The following is a 17300-nucleotide window of genomic DNA, read 5'->3' as shown; positions in this document are numbered from 1 at the left end:
ATTTTTCTTCATAACAACTAAAAATCCCAAGGTAGAAAAAATAAATCAGGAGTCACCAGATTGCACTAAATTCTGCCATAGGTCCTCTCCTGCTGTGTACAGGGAAAACTAAACAAATAAATCAACTATGTACACTTACAGTTCATAAGCATGCAGAATCTACTTGTCATGATAATGTGCTTTTTAAAAAATATTAGTAAATTAAATTTTACAAAAGCTATTTTCAACCAATAAATACAGTGACAAGTCCAGACAAGTTTCAGTAGCTATTTTAAGGTTGATAAAGTGCTTTTAGGGCTCCCTGGTGGTAAACACCCACAATTACTGTAATTTAAGAAGAGCTTAATCCATATCTTTTAAACTGTAAAGTTCTGCTTGAAAACAGAAAGACTATATAAAGTTTGTAGGCAAGCAATCAATACCTGAAAATAGAGTTACCTTGTCTATTCTCAAAAGATAATGAGTACTTTGATGATTTAAGCATGCATGTAAAAGATTTGAACAAGCAATTTTTCCATTATACTGTGAAACAATGTTTCCCAAAAGCAGGGTCACGTCCCTCTGGGAAGATCTAACTGGTGAAGTGAGGACACAGACTTTTCAATGTTCTGCATAGTCTCAGTTTTCTGTTTTTTAAAAGTATGTCTCTCGCGCTTGTGGTTGTAAAGAATACCTTCACAATGGAAACCATGTGTAACTTACGCAGAGACGTCTGCCTGTGTTTGAAGACAGCCTGAAACAATAGCTCTGAAGTGTGAACTCTCCCACTCATTTCAGTGGGTGGTAAGTATGATCATTAAATGTTGACCCTGAAAGTATTTCACTGCTCAAAACACATAAGAAAGCAGAAGTATCATTACAAAGCTCTGTACCAAAAAAAGTTTCCCTGAGTGAGGGGTGCACCCCTGGTGGGAAGCATGGAAAATAATTACACTAAGATGAGTAGATCTTTAAAAACAGATGGTGGTATTGCAAGGGGGATATATTCCATTTCATTTTCTGGAAGGGGAGCTCAGCTTTCAAGAGTATAGGAAACACTGCTTTAAAGTAAAGAGGCATATTTACAGTAACAAATCAGCATTTTAAATATGAACCTATTGGCAAATTATTCTTTTTAAAATAAAATCTATATATTTTATTGTTCCTTTTTACTTCATTTTCTGCTCTAGCCCCAAACCAATTATTATCTCAGCTAACAATTTAAATTGTGTTATATGAACTATAGAAGCTGCAGAACAATTGCAATCACCTACATATCAAATACATGGGATAATGATAGCACAACAAAGCTTGGTGGTCGTGAGATAACTAAATCTAGTAAATATATATTAATAGACTTCTTTTGCTTATTTGCTGCTTCTTAAATTGACCTCCTCCAAGCAATGTTAGGCTTGCTCTTCTAAAGGCATCATCAGATAATACTAAAAGTTCCTGATGCCTGGTGACAAAACATCAAACACTCTTAAATATATCAAATACAAGAAAGTTGCTCTGCTATTCCAGTGTATGTGAACCCAAAATATAGGGCAAGATGAGGCAAGATTGTCTCTTCAGCAAGCTGGAGACTGCAATGACCTACGAAACAGTTAAACTATGTTGTGGACACGAGTCCTAGAAAGGGTGTGGTTTCAACAGCCAAATTGAGAAGACATGCTCAGACAGATAACTTATACTACTCAAACACCCCATGCTTCCTTTAAGTTTGAATTTACAGTAGGTACTTCAAAAACACATTGCACTACCAAACCATCCATTAAGATCAGGTCATATCTGTCATATAGTAGTATGGGAGGTAAGGAGAGAAAGCATATTTAAAGTTCAGTTCTATTGAATGATGGTTATTTGGTGAACTACATCAAATATAGGCCTCAAAAAAATGTAACATACTTCTACTACCCAAATGGGCTATACTTAATTGCAAAGGACAATACAACAAATGTGATGCCTTCCCTAGCTGGATCAAGGTGCACAGCCCTGGTATGAAGACCAGTACACACCCCTTTCTTACCACATGGGGTGGAGGAAATCAACATTCCCTCATAACACAATCTGAACAAGAAATTATGACACAGAAAGGAATTTCAGCATGGGCCTGAATGTAGCTAGAAAAACCACATTATACTAAAAAGGAAAAATGTATACAAACACAGCATTCTTATTTAAAAAAAAAATTACACTGATTAGCATAATAAATTTAGTCAAAACTCCAACACTCACAATTCCACAAGGTTTGGAAGCTTCTGTGCAAGGTTTTCTGGCTGAAAAAGAAAAGTTAGAGATTTGTTATTTTAAAAACTAACATGCATCCTACTCATTTTAATAACCATGCCAACAAGTTTATCACAAGTGTGTTTCAGTAGAACTGTGTTTTCAACTAACGCCAACCAAAATCAGCAACACTCAGCCTTGGGGATGGAAGGATGAGAAAATGGAGCACCTTATGTCATTCTTTCATAGTCTAGAAGTGACACTGATGGAATCTAGACCAAACTGCATCCAGCCCTCCAAGGTTGGAAGAATGGATTATCAATACTCACCTTTTGAAAGGGAATTAAAGGTAAGGGGTTGGGGATGAGATAGAGGGATTTCCTAAGCAGCTGCTGGAAAGAAAATGTTTACTGATACAGCAGTAGTAAAAAGCAGGAAGCATGCAAAACCATCTCCTAAACAACATATATTTTCTTTGTAATACTGCTGAGTAGCAGGACAAGACCTGCATTCTCTACAGTTTATTCAACACCTCTGTACCAGAAATATCAAACTCATCACATTTCTTTATGCCTGTCAAGATGCACGTCCTTTCCTGTATTCTGACTCACCCCTGGGTGCGCATGCCTGTTTCTGGATAGTCTTTTTAAGTGTAAACAAACATTATTGCAGTCAACACTCTGGGATCAATATGCTTTTTTAATAATTTTGAGACACAGCAGGTTAGATTTTCTCCTGCATCTAAGCTCCACTCAGCGCAAGAAAGCAAAGGGTAGCGAGGGATATGGCACAACTCTCTGATTCTGAGCTAGTCTGAATAGAAGTTGCTCGAACTCAAACCTGCAGTTTATTGCCCTTGGGTTCCATGTGGTCCCTTTTCCTCCCCTGACACATTCCCTATACCCCAGAGGGAAGGGAAATTGGTATGGGAGCTAACGGATGGTCATCTGAAAGCTTCTCGTAACAGGGAAAATGTCAGCTGGCTAGTGTGGCCAGAAATTGGCCATTTTGAATTGCTTGAGTTGTGCAAATGAGCTGAGTCAGACATCAGAATTGTGTTTGAAGCTGTGTTAATTGGATGTATTTTAGCCTAGTGCGGAAACATGTTAGCCTGAAGCGTAATAGGGTTTTTCAGTCATGTTTAGCTAACTCAACTGAGCTAACATGCTTGAAAAACACACCCTTTTTGCCAATCAAGACAGGTTTTCCTAGGTTTTCTTGGAAAGGGCAACTAGCAGGAATTTTAGGAGAGGTTGGAATATGTTGTGCTGGAAGCCATATTGAAAACCCTTATTCAAGGTTAAGAAGATTGTATTGCTTAGGAAATCTACTTTAAATGCAGCAACTGCATTTTGATTTTAAAATTCTGGTTTTAATTATATGGAATGCAGAGTTTAGACATGCAGAACTGGAAATAAGTTTTAATGAAGAACATTTAACAGCATACAGTATGACAGCACAATCACAGAGTTTGGCAGTTTTTATGTTCATTCTTCATCTAAATTTAAACAATATTGCTTCTTAAAACACTCTTTTTAGGTAACATATTTCTCCACAATTTGAAAATTGTAAAACATAGGCAAGATATGCATATTTCTCATACATAACAATGATGTAGAACATCCCTGATTAAAGTGCAAACCTCAGCTCAGCCTTAACCATGAAGCAGCTCCATAATTGAGTCAATTTTCTATATGAAAGTGTCCTCAAGCCCCAGAAGAAACCAGGAGATAGCTAAGCAGTGGTTGCCACCTGCTGGAAAGTTTGTATTACAATACATTCATTTTCCACATAATATACATGCAGCTCCCTAATATAGCACAGAAAGGTTTTTGCATGATCTTCTTTTCCTTGTATATTTTTCTTGGTGTTAACCAAATAAATGCAGAAACTAGCTTGACCCTTAAAAACCCAGCAAACAGTTTTTGCTTTAAGTTCCAATGAAAAAAAAGTTTCAATCCAACCTAACTCTAGATCAATGTTAATGAATTCTTGCCCTAAACTATTTATTAGTCTAACAGATACTCCTGGTGTGTCTATTTTAATGTAGTATTTTCTCTTCAACCCCCACTTCCCCAAAATTTACTTGTTGGCTTTCCCTTGCAATGTGAAACAGCTTAAAAAACAAAATGTGTGATAACAGAGGGTCAAATACAGGAATGAGGTAATGAATTTGAGTTTTAAAAGCTCACAACAGAAATCTGGCATATCTTAATGAGAACATGAGCAATGACAGGGTATTACTGCACCTTCTTCAAAACAAATTAAAGTTTATCATGGCACTTTACAGTGACGTTAAAATTAGAAGTTCACAGATTCTGCACAGCTGCCTCAGTAAAAATCAGCTAAAAGCCTATGACAAATATAACTTAGGTTAATAATTTGGAAAATGGAAATCAGGGATATCAACAGGAAATGTGTTTCACAAAGCAGGTGCACAATAACCCATACCCTGCAGAGAAAAGATCAGATCATGCCAAGTAATTGTCAGTATTGGTTCACAATGATTTGCAATAAGAAGGGCTGGAACATTATTGGATTGTGTTTTGTGGTTTTGGGGGGTTTTTGTTTAAACAAAAGCTTAGGTTACCCCAGACATTTCTACATTCGTTGGATAGGTGGTAGCCTATAGCCACAGGTTTTACCAGCCCCAAAGGCCAGCTCAGAATCACAGCCTAAAACTGATACTTACTGCCTTTTCAATGACACACATAGCAAAGTAAATACTATCTCGCAGAACAAGAGAAGGTAGACCAGACTAATGTGCTACACCTCTCAGGGAAGTTTTATCAAACAATAAATAGGAAGGAGTATGAGACTTGTGGGCAAAATCTGTAAGTCTGAAAAATCACACTGAAGCTCAGTGGTGAACACAGAGCACAAGAGGGTGAATATACCATAAGACTACTCAGTGAATTTTTATGCCCTATGCATTCAACTGGTAGGTTTAACTAAATTTATCTGAAGCCTTATATAGTTCCTTGACTGAGGGCTGGTCTTCACTGCTGCAGCAATTGATGCAGCAGGGGTTGATTTAGTGTGTCTAGTGAAGACCTGTTAAAATCAGCCGCAGAGTGCTCTCCAGTTGACCCCGGTACTCCAGCTCCCGGAGAAGATTAAGGTAAGTCGACAGGACAGCGTCTCCTATCGATGCAGTGCAGCGAAGACACTGAGATAAGTTGACCTAAGCTAGGTCAACTCCAGCTACATTATTCACATAGCTGGAGTAGGGTAACTTAGGTCGACTTACCCCGGTAGCGAAGACAAGCCCTGAGCTAAATAAGGCCCTTAACTCCTTCAAATCAGGCACAGCAACTGGATATGATAACATCTTGCCAGAATTTCTTAAGCACCTTGAACCAAAGTCATCATAGTGGCTCATTAAATTTCTATATATGGGTCATTATTGAGAAGAAGCTACCATGCACTACCATGTCAAGCAAAGGTTATAGCCATTCTCAAACCGGACAAGGACTTCTATAACATGGCAAGTTACCACCCAGTATTCTTGCTCTCAGAGTGTTTCAAGGTTTTTAAGCATTTGATCCTCAAACGAATCGCTCCAGAGCTGGACGATATCTTGGAGGTTACACGGGCAGGGTTCAGGAAAGGACAATCACCTGTGATCAAGTCTTGGTCTTGACCATCTTTCTCTAAAATCATTTTTAACAAAATCTAAAGATAGGAGCAGTCTTCCTGGATTTGACTGCTGCTTATGACACGATTTGGCACAGAGGCCTTCTGTGTAAACTCTCTCAAGTGGCCTCCAATTGGGTGGTCGAAGCAGTAGATCTCTTCCCCCAAAACAGGTGGTTCAGAGTACACGTAGGCAACCGTTGCAGTTCCTGGAAGTGTCAGATAAATGGTCTTCCTCAAGGTTCAGTTCTTTCACTAATATTATTTAACGTGTACATCAATGACTTGCCAGTAACAGTCTCATGCAAGTTTATCTTCGCCAATGACATCTCATGCAATTACCAAGCTCAGGTCTTCTCAGAAATCGACCAGATCCTGAATGATATGAAGCTCATGGCAGACGACTGTAATTAATGACGCCTGTAGCTGAGCTTTGCCAAGATAGTTTCTAACATATTTCCTCTGCTTAATGCAAGCACAAGCCACAAGTTAAAAACTATCTGCCCAGTGGGTTTTGACCTGCCAAGGCACCTGTGGTTATCCCTGAACTGGTTTTGAACAGGACAGGGCAATTGTGCGGTCAATCTCTTCAAATGGGATTTCTCTAACAACCTGCAATGTAGATGCAGTCAAATTCAGACTGTGTTGCGTATCCTTGACGAGTGCCCGCTGAGTAGTAATCAGTGGTTCACAGTCAAACTGGAAGGGCATATCAAGTGGGGTCCCACAGGGATCAGTTCTGGGTCCTGTTCTGTTCAGTATCTTCATCAATGATTTAGATAATGGGAGAGACTACACATATAAAGTTTGTGGACGATACCAAGCTGGGAGGAGTTGTAAGTGCTTTGGAAGACAGGATTAAAATTCAGAATGTCTGGACAAACTGGAGAAATGCTCTGAGGTAAATAGGATTAAATTCAATAAGGGCAAATGCAAAGTACTCCACTTAGGAAAGAACAATCAGTTGCACACATACAAAATGGGAAATGACTGCCAAGGAAGGAGTACTGCAGAAAGGGAACTGGGGGTCATAGTGGATCACAAGATAAATATGAGTGAACATGTGAGACAGTTGCAAAAAAAAAGCAAACATCATTCTGCAATGCATTAGCAAGAGTGTTGTAAGCAAGACACGAGAAGTAATTCTTCCACTCTACTCCATGTTGAGGCCTAATTTAACATGGAGTATTGTGTCCACTTCCGGATGCCAAATTTTAGGAATGATGTGGATGAATTGGACAAAGTCCAGAGAAGAGCAACAAAAATGATTTAAGGTCTAGAAAACGTGACCTAGGAGGGAAGACTGAAAAAAATGGGTTCATTTAGTCTGGAGAATAGAAGACTGAGAGGGTACGTGATAACTAGAGCTCTGCATGGATATAAAATTTGTATCCGCAGCCAATCCACGATCCACAAAAATGGTCTGCAGATATTCACATCCGCAGATGCAGACATCCACAGATATAAAGTAGCTATCCATGAGTTTTTGCAAGGCTCTAATGACAACAGTTTTCAAGGACATAAAAGGCTAACAACGAAGAGAGAGAAAATTGTTCTTCTTAACTTCTGAGGCTAAGACAACAGCAATGGGCTTAAATTGTAGCAAGGGAGGTTTAGGATGGACATTAGGAAAAACTGCCTGTCAAGGTGGTTAAGCACTGGCATAAGTTACCTAGGCAGGTTGTGGAATCTCCATCACTGGAGATTTTTAAGAGCAAGTTAGACAAACAATTATCAAACAGCTATCAAATGGCTCAGCACACTGTGCATATACTGAGAGACCTGAAGCCCACAAAAAATCTTATCCATCGGATATTTGCACTTCCAACATATATAACACAATGTGGTGTTTAAATCTTCTCAATGGAGCCAGGTCCTGAGTGGTGTTCAGCACCATTCAGGATCAGCCTTTCTGAAAGACCAGTAGCAGGCTACAAAAATGCACTTCATCGCTCTTTTCAAATCAGAATTTATCAAACTACTATAAACATACAGACAATAAGAAGTATAACAACTTATCATACCAGGGTGGTCAAGGAGTTTCTTTTCATATAGAGTCTTTCCAGGTACTGCAGACCCTCATCTTTCAATAATTCCAAAGGAAAATGATGCAGATTTCGGTAATTTAAGAACAAGTTCTTGTGCCTTTCCAGCTTTGCCTCAGAGATCATTTTACAAAGTTCTGATGCCATTATTGATTTTGTCCCAGGCTCCACATTAGAGCTCTACATCTTCTGAATGGACACCCATTTCTAAAGAGAAAGCAAGAAAAAGAAAACATTGTAGCAATGAGATACTCCATGTTGTTAACATTAGTTGTATTGAGTAAGGAACACAAGCCAAAATAGGGAAAGAACAGGTTGAAGACTATTTAGATAAGTTGGCAGGGCCTGATGGAATTCTTCCTACAGTACTTAAGGAACTACCTGAAGCAATCTCAGAATCATTAGCACTTATCTTCAAGAACTCAAGGAGGATGGGTGAGGTCCCAGAGGACTGGAGAAGGGCAAACATAGTACCTAATTTTAAAAAGGGGAACAAAGAGCACCTGGGGAATTACAGACCTGTAAGCCTAACTTTGAGACCTGGAAAGATATTGAACAATCAATCTGAAAGCACCGAAGGGATAACAGAGTTAAAGGGAATAGCCAGCATGGATTTCTCAAGAACAAATCATGTCAATCCAACCTAATTTTCTTCATTGACAGGGTTCCTGCCTAGTGAATGTGGGGAAGAAGTAGATATGATATAACTGGATTTTAGTAAGGCTTTTGACACAAGGTATATCTACCAGCAACTAGACACTGGTGGTTGGCCCGTGCCAGCCGACTGGGGCTTGTGGGGCTGCTTCGTTGCTGTGTAGGACCCTGTGCGGTGGGAAGGTCTCTGAGCCCAGACTCCACCCTGAGCCCAAATCTACACTGAAATGAAACAGCCCTGCAGCCCAGGCCCCACGAGCCCGAGCTGGCCAGCACAGGTTTTTCTTTGCTGTGTAGACATACGCACAGTCCCACATGACATTCTTATAAGCAAACTAAGGAAATGTGGTTTAGATGAAATAATTATAAAGTAGATTCAAAACTGGTTGAAAGACTACTCAAACAGTAGTTATCGATGGTTTCTATCAAGTTGGGAGGGCATATCTAGTGGGGTTCCGCAGGGGTCAGTTTTGACTGTGGTACTAGTCAATATTTTCATTAATGACTTGGGATAAATGGAATAGAGAGTATGCTTACAAAATTTGTGGGTGGGGATGAATGGGTGTATGGGGGATGGAAGGTGCTATACAGCCAGGTGGGGAGGATGAATAGGTCTATGGGGGGGGAAGAGAGGTGCTGCTTGGCCAGGTGGGAGGATGAATGGGTCTATGGTGGGGCGGGTGGATGAATGGGTCTATGGAGGAGGTGGGAGGTGCTGCACTTCTGGGTGGGGGGGACGAATGGGTGTATGAGAGTAGGAATGCAAAGTTCTTCAGTTAGGAAGGGAAAAATCAAATGCACAACTACAAAATGGGAAATAACTGGGTAGGTGTTAGTACTGCTGAAAAGGGTCTGAGGGTTATACTAGATCACAAATTGAGTATGAGTCAACAACATGATGAACTTGCAAAAAAGGCTAACATTCTGACAAGTATTAGCAGGAGTGTTGTACATAAGGCACAGGAGAGAACTGTCTACTGAGCACTGGTGAGGTCTCAGCTGCAGTACTGTGTCCAATTCTGGGTGCCACAATTTAGGAAAGATGTAAAGAAATTGGAGAGAGTCCAGAGGAGAGCAACAAAAATGATAAAAGGTTTAGAAAACTTGACCTATGAGGAAAGGTTAAAAAAAACAAGGGTGGGGGGCCTTCAGGTTTGGGGAAAAAAACAACAACTAAAAAATGAAAAGTGCTAAGGTAACAAAACTAAAAATCAATCAAGCCTGAACACCCACATACTTCATTTTAATTCTGCTGTATAGTGTTAACAAATAGAATTCTGTTTACGCTTCCTTCTACAGTGTAATACTATCTTGACTAGCACTGCTATAAATAGGAATTTATTTAACAAAAAACAGGTATCCAGAGTATTAATTAGGAGCCTAGCTTAGGTAGTCTGTTCAACTGTCTATTTTACCAGTGTGCCAGGGACTTATGCAGACAAGTGTACATCCATAATGAAAGAACAGACCAGGGGGCTATTAGCTCCAGTCTACCAACAATATTTTCTGTTTGCTCGCTTAACTTTTTCTTGATGGAGGCATTTTTAACCACGAGTAGTCCTGGAAGATGACCAGCTACCCAGAAATCAATGTGAACCTTATCTACTGAACAGTAATTGTAAATGCAACTTTAGATCTCAGATAAAATTAGGAAGTGGACTCCTTGTATAGATCAAACTACTTTATCAGTTTCAGTAATGCTCTTGAGCTCCAGAACAAGCTTTCACAGTCCACATTCTTCTGTAGAGTTAGATAACTATCTTTTTTGTAGGCCATTCAGAAATGCGAAACACAGCTCAGACATAACATCCCTCATGCACTTCAGTGCCCTTCACCTCCAAATTGGCAGCCTGAGTTATGGTCAAGTCATTTCTGAAAGAGAGTCATAATGTGTGTTCCCTGTAAGCTGCGCGCTTGTGCAGCTGCCCATGAGACCTTCAAATGCCGCCCAGCTGATTAGCAGAGTGCACAGCCAGCAGCATGGATTCAGGTGCCCCTCCCCCCCATTGCTCCATCCTGCAGTTTCTCCTGGGACCCTCCTGCTGGCTGTGCAGATGGGGTGGGCGGGGGAAGGTGCTGAGGTCAGGGTGTCCCCCTCCCCCCACCCCTGTACCCCATCTCCACAGAGCAGGGGATAGGGGACACAGCCTGACTCAGGACTCAGAGCTGCTGCGGTGAACAGTGAGTGAGCGCCTTTCTTAAAGAGACAGTGCACTCTTTCTGAGATTTCCCCAGCAGCAAGCTCACACAGTCTGTCTCTTTCCCTCTCACACCCACACCCTCTGTCTCTTTCACACTCACCTCCCAACACATACTTATATTATTGTTGTTGTTACTTCTTTATACTTCCTGCCATCCACATATATTCCCTGTAATTTTATTCTTTCAAAGTGTGTTATTTTAGTGTTTTGACTGGTCTATGCACTTCATAATTTTTATTTCTCTTACACTTAAATTTAATTCTTTGAGTAGTGAATTCTAAAATGCCTAACCTGTGCTGGCTGGAGTAATTATCCTATGGTAACTTTTGTAAAAATATATATTTAGGTTTTTTGTTTCTACTGGTGGCGCACATCCGCACATACCTCAATGCAAATAAAATTTATTCCACACACAGATAGAAAAAATTAGAGGGAACATTAGTCATAACTATTTTATGGCTGTTCAGTTACCTGTACAAAGTAAGACAGCATCAGTCCAATTCTAAGTGAGCCAGCATCCACATCAGAAACAGCATTACTATAATTGACAGTTCATTGTAGGCAATCTTAGGGCATGTCTACACTGGCAGTGTTACAGCGCTGGGAGTTACAGTGCTGCTCAGAGAGCGTTGAAGGGAAACCGCTGTTGTGTGTTCACACTGTCAGCTGCCTGCGCAATAGCGTGTTCACACTTGTGGCACTTGCAGCGGTATTCGGAGCGGTGCACTCTGGGCAGCTATTCCACAGAGGACCTCTTCCTCTTCTGCCACTAAGAGTTGTGGGAAGGCGGAGGGGGTTGCAGGGCATCCTGGGTCCTACCCCAATGCCCCATGATGCATTACTTTGCATGCCAGCAATCTCTGTGCTTCCGTCCACATTTGGCACCATCTTTCAATGGTTTGTGTACTGCGTGCCCTGCCTCTTCGGGCTACAGGAATGGATCTAGAACCGTTAACCACTATGCTGCTCACACTGACCAACGCGTCATGAGTGGCAGTGAAGTTATTCCTTAAACTACAAAGGCAAGAGGAGTGTGATGTTGATCTTGCCACGTGTAGTAGCTACAACATGAGATTGCTTGTGGCATTCACGGAGGTGCTGACCACAGCGGAACGCCGCTTTTGGGCCTGGGAAACAAGCACTGAGTGGTGGGATCACATCATAATGCACATCTGGGATGAGGGGCAGTGGCTGCAGAACTTTTGGATAAGGAAAGCCACATTCATGGGACTGTGTGATGAGCTCGCCCAAGCCCTGCAGTGCAAGGGCACAAGAATGAGAGCGGCCCTGTCGTTGGAGAAGCGCGTGGCGATTGCACTGTGGAAGCTGGCTATTACAGACTGCTACCCCATCGGTCACTAACCAGTTCAGAGTGGGAAGGTCTACCGTTGGACTCATGTTGACGGAAGTCTGCAGGGCCATTAATCGCATCCTGCTCTGAAAGACCGTGACTCTGGACAACGTGCGTGACATTGTAGATGGCTTTGCACAAATGGGCTTCCCGAACTGTGGAGGGGCGATAACTGGCATGCATACTACAGTTCTGGCACCAGACCACCTAGCCACCAAGTACATTAATCGCAAGGAGTATTTCTCAATGGTTCTCCAGGTGCTTGTGGATAACCGTGGGCATTTCACATACATTAACGCAGGCTGGTCTGGATAGGTGTATGACACGCATCTTTTGGAACACTGGCCTGTTCATCAAGCTGCAAGCAGAGACTTTCTTCCCGGACAAGAAGATCACTGTAGGGGAAGTTGAAATGCTCATTGTGATCCTGGGAGATCCTGCCTACCCGTTAATGCGGTGGCTTATGAAGCCATACACAGGGCAACTTGATAGTAGCAAGGAACGGTTTAAGAACAGGCTAAGCAAGTGCAGAATGACTGTTGAGTGTGCTTTTGACCATTTAAAAACCCGCTAGCGTTGCCTCTGTGGGAAGCTGGACCTGCCCGATGACTAATATTCCTATGCTTATAGACGCATGCTGTAAGCACCATAATATTTGTGCTGGGAAGGGTGAAAGCTTCATTCAAGGCTGGTCTCAGCGCCTGGAGGCTGAGTTTGAACAACCAGAGACCAGGGCTATTAGAGGGGCGCACCATGAGGCCATAAGGATCAGGGATGCCTTGAGGCAGCAATGTAAAGCTGAAAGCCACTAATATTTATTGCTATGCTTGGGAGTGCAGTGCTTGTAATGCTAGGAGGGGATTGGTGTAGACAATGCAATATGGGGGTTTAACATAATTAGATGTTGCTTTACAGGGCTCTTTGTGCTCTCATTTAATAGAATAAAGATGGCTTTCAAACCATCACAATTCTTTTATTAAAAAACAACAATCGAGGAGAGAGTCAAACCAAAAAAAACCAAACAACACATCAGCAGTAAGTGGAAGAGGGGAAGGGAAGGTCCCAGGAGGAGGTGGGACAGCTAAAGATTTGTGTCTGTCCAGGGATCATATCCCACCTTCTCCTTTGGAGTAAAATGCAGCAGGTACTGTACTTCCGCAGGGCCAAACTGCGGCGGGATGGGTGTTGAGTGCACTGGGAGTCCGCAGTGCTGGATTGTGAGGAGGGAGGAGTGGAATGCCGCGGGTGTAGACTGGAGCCAGAAGGTTGATAAGAGTGTGCTGGCGGTGTCTGGGGGGAGCATGGAAAAGTTTTGCGACAGTGGCTGCAGGGATGCTAGCTCGGTTTGCAGAGCTAGCATCGCCTGAAGCATGTCTGCTGGCACTCCATAACTTTTAAGAGCTGCTCTGTGGCTTCATTCTGGTGTGCCGCATTCTCCTTTCAATCCCTCTTCTCGCTGTCCCGCCACTCCTTCAATTCCTGTTTCTCAGTGGCAGAGTGCATCATTACATCACGCAGAAAGTCCTCCTTAGTTCTTCTTGGCCACTTTCTAATTCTGCGCAGCCGTTCAGCCGCTGATAACAAAGAGGGAGGCTGGGCTCCCAAAGTCATCTCTGTGAAGTTTAAATGCAACATTTTACCAAAGTGCTATTGTTTGCAAGACAAAGAACACTGATTCAGTGATTTAAAACACAGCCACTACTCACACACCTGTCACTAACTGGCAGACCCAGGCAAGCACACATGAGCCACAAGACCCCCAAAAATGGTGAGTAGTTGTAGAGGCAGAGTAAATCACTCTTCCTGGACCGTGCTATACACTGGACACATGGCTTTTGGGGAGAGCCAGCACTGTAGGGGGGGCCTGATAATCATTCCTGTCCCCACGCTTTCCACAGGATGTGATTATGGAAGATATCTCACTGCTAAGCATGAGCAGGGAATCAAGGGAGGGTCTTCTCCAAGCCAGCGGCTTCTGCCCTGGCACCTATGCAGCATGCCTGTGTGCAGCAATGGTCTGCCCCACCTCCACCCCGGGACAGTACAGTAGCACAAGAAAGTTATCTTTAATGGGGCAAGAAACAAAGCAGCTCTGTCGAAGAACCTGCGGCAGTGGATTGCCCAGTATCTCCAGGAGAGTTTCCTGGCGATCTCTGATGGAGATTCCCATGAAGTGAGGGAGTCAATCAACAGCCTGTTCCACCACTCAGACTAGGCATGCAATGGGAGACAAGCCTGCTTTCTGCAACCTTTCTGCCCCCAACAACTCGCTTCAGTGATTCCCAAAATCAAATCCATTTATCAGGGGCCTCCTCACCAGTTTGTGCTTCGCCAACATCCAATAGCTGTGACTGGCTAGCCTTTTCCCAGGTAGAAAAGAGCTCCTGGCTGCGTGCATCTCTGACCTCTAGATCCCCCTCCACATTCTCGTCCAAGATTTCCTTCTCCTAGCTCAGTCCACTTTCAATTGGCATGCGAGCCACTGAAGAATCCACAGTGGTCTTCACAGTGGAGGTGGACTCGCCACCGAGTATCGTGTCCAGCTCTTTGTAGAATCGGCAGCCGTGGGCACAGCATGAGACCAGTGGTTTGCATCCCGCACCTTGTGGTAGGCGCTCCATAGCTCATTCACTTTGATCCTGATCTGCAACGAGTCCCGGTCATGGCCCCCTTCTGTCATGCATCGTGAAATCTGTCCGTAGGTATCATAATTCCTACGGCTGGAGCGCAGCTGGGACTGGACAGCCTCCTCTCCCCAAATGCTGATTAGGTCCAGCAGCTCCAAGCAGGGGATCGCCCGGTGCGTGAAGCAGGCATGGTCACCTGGAAAGATGCATTGAGACCACTGCATGCATCACCGAGCAAACAGGAAGGGGACTTTCAAAATGCCAAAGGAACTTATGGGGTGGGGATGACTGTTGGTCACCTGAGGGCAGGGTAGTAGAGTTCATACCGATGACCAGAGAGGCAAGAACAGGCATTGTGGGTGTCAGGGTTCCTTCCCCACTCTGAACTCTGGGGTACAGATGTGGGGACCTGCATGAAAGATCCCGTAAGGTTATTTTTACCAGCTTATGTTAAAAATTCCCCAAGGCACAGATTCCATTCTTGCCTTGGGATTGCTGCCACTACCAAGTGATTTAACAAACAAATAATCAGGGAAAGGACCACTTGGAGTCCTATTCCCCCAAGCCTACACCCCCTTTCCTGGGGAAGGCTTGAGCATATATCCTCACCAATTGGTTACAAAGGGACTACAGACCCAAACCCCTGGGTCTTGGAACAATGGAGAAATCAGTCAGGTTCTTAAAAAGAAGGATTTTACTTAAAGAGAAAAAGGTAAAAGAATCATCTCTGTAAACTTAGGCTGGTAGTTAACCTTACAGAGTAGCAGAAAATTCAAAGAGCACAGAGGAACCCCCTCTAGCCTTAGTTTCAAAGTTACAACAAAACAGGGATAAACCTCCCTCTAGCAAAGGGAAAATTCACAAGTTGAGAAAACAAAGGTAAACTAATACGCCTTGCCTGGCTGTTACTTACAAGTTTGAAATATGAGAGACTTGTTCAGGAAGATTTGGAGAACATGGATTGATGTCCGGTCCCTCTTAGTCCCAAGAGCTAACGGCCACAGAAAACAAAGAACCCAAAACAAAACCTCTCCCCCGCAGATTTGAAAGTATCTTTTGTCTCCATTGGTTCCTTTGGTCAGGTGCCAACCAGGTAACTCAAGCTTCTTAACTCCTTACCAGTAAGGAGGAATTGAGGCTACCCCTATGGTTATGACAGTGGGACACCTCCCAGAGGCCAATCGCAGCACTGTAATCGACCACGGTGTCTACACTGGCACCATAGTGCTGTAGCCCTGGCGCAGAAAGCTGTACGCCTCTCATCGGCGTGGTCTTTTTTAAGTGCTGGTTTTTTAAGTTTTTTTTAAGGTTTGAAGGGGGGAGGGAGGTGCTGTATGGTGGGGGGGAAGGGTATGAACAGGTTATATGGTGGGGAGGTGCTGTATGGTGGGGGGGAAGGGGATGATCAGGTTATATGGGGGGGGAGGTGCTGTATGGCCAGGGGGTGGGGGTGAGGGGGAAAATGAACAGGTTATATGGGGGGGGAGGTGCTGTATGGTCGGGGGGGAGGTGCTGTATGGCCAGGGGGAGGGGAAATGAACAGGATATATGGGGGGGAGGGGAAATGAACAGATTATATGGGGGGAGGTGCTGTAAGGCCGGGGGGAGAGGGGAAATGAACAGGTTATATGGGGGGAGGTGCTGTATGGCCGGGGGGAGAGGGGAAATGAACAGGTTATATGGGGGGAGGTGCTGTATGGCCAGGGGGAGAGGGGAAATGAACAGGTTATATGGGGGGAGGTGCTGTATGGCCGGGGGGGGAGGGGGGGAATTAACAGGTTATATGGGGGGAGGTGCTGTATGGCCGGGGGTAGAGGAGAAATGAACAGGTTATATGGGGGGAGGTGCTGTATGGCCGGGGGGGGAGGGGGGGAATTAACAGGTTATATGGGGGGAGGTGCTGTATGGCCGGGGGTAGAGGAGAAATGAACAGGTTATATGGGGGGAGGTGCTGTATGGCCAGGGGGAGAGGGGAATTGAACAGGTTATATGGGGGAAGGTGCTATATGGCCGGGGGGGGGGGGAATTAACAGGTTATATGGGGGGAGGTGCTGTATGGCCGGGGGGGGGAATTAACAGGTTATATGGGGGGAGGTGCTGTACGGTCGGGGGGGGGGAATTAACAGGTTATATGGGGGGAGGTGCTGTACGGTCGGGGGGGGGGAATTAACAGGTTATATGGGGGGAGGTGCTGTATGGCCGGGGGGGGGGATATGAACAGGTTATATGGGGAGAGGTGCTGTATGGCCGGGGGGAGGGGAATTAACAGGTTATATGGGGGGAGGTGCTGTATGGCCGGGGGGAGGGGAATTAACAGGTTATATGGGGGGAGGTGCTGTATGGCCGGGGGGGGGGAATTAACAGGTTATATGGGGGGAGGTGCTGTACGGCCGGGGGGGGGATATGAACAGGTTATATGGGGAGAGGTGCTGTATGGCCGGGGGGGAGGGGAATTAACAGGTTATATGGGGGGAGGTGCTGTATGGCCGGGGGGAGGGGATATGAACAGGTTATATGGGGGGAGGTGCTGTACGGTCGGGGGGGGGGGAATTAACAGGTTATATGGACTCTGAGATAG

At 44.0% G+C, this 17300-nt stretch overlaps 1 protein-coding gene across 1 annotated transcript in view; it reads right to left on the bottom strand.

Moving 5' to 3' along the window:
• Positions 1–16047, bottom strand: part of LRRC28 (leucine rich repeat containing 28) — an 87152-nt gene extending 71105 nt beyond the window's left edge. The window contains exons 1-3 of the mRNA XM_073304280.2: positions 15636–16047; positions 7869–8096; positions 2218–2258 (exon numbers count right to left, since the gene is read on the bottom strand). Coding sequence (XP_073160381.1) covers positions 2218–2258; positions 7869–8036 — 209 coding nt within the window. The 5' untranslated portion in view covers positions 8037–8096; positions 15636–16047. The remainder of the gene's footprint in view (positions 1–2217; positions 2259–7868; positions 8097–15635) is intronic.
• Between the last annotated feature and the right edge of the window lie 1253 nt (positions 16048–17300).

Source organism: Lepidochelys kempii, chromosome 10, assembly GCF_965140285.1.
Source record: "Lepidochelys kempii isolate rLepKem1 chromosome 10, rLepKem1.hap1, whole genome shotgun sequence".
Lineage (NCBI taxonomy): Eukaryota > Metazoa > Chordata > Testudines > Cheloniidae > Lepidochelys > Lepidochelys kempii.
Note: the sequence above shows the minus strand (reverse complement) of the source record. Positions and strands in the feature narration are given on the sequence as shown.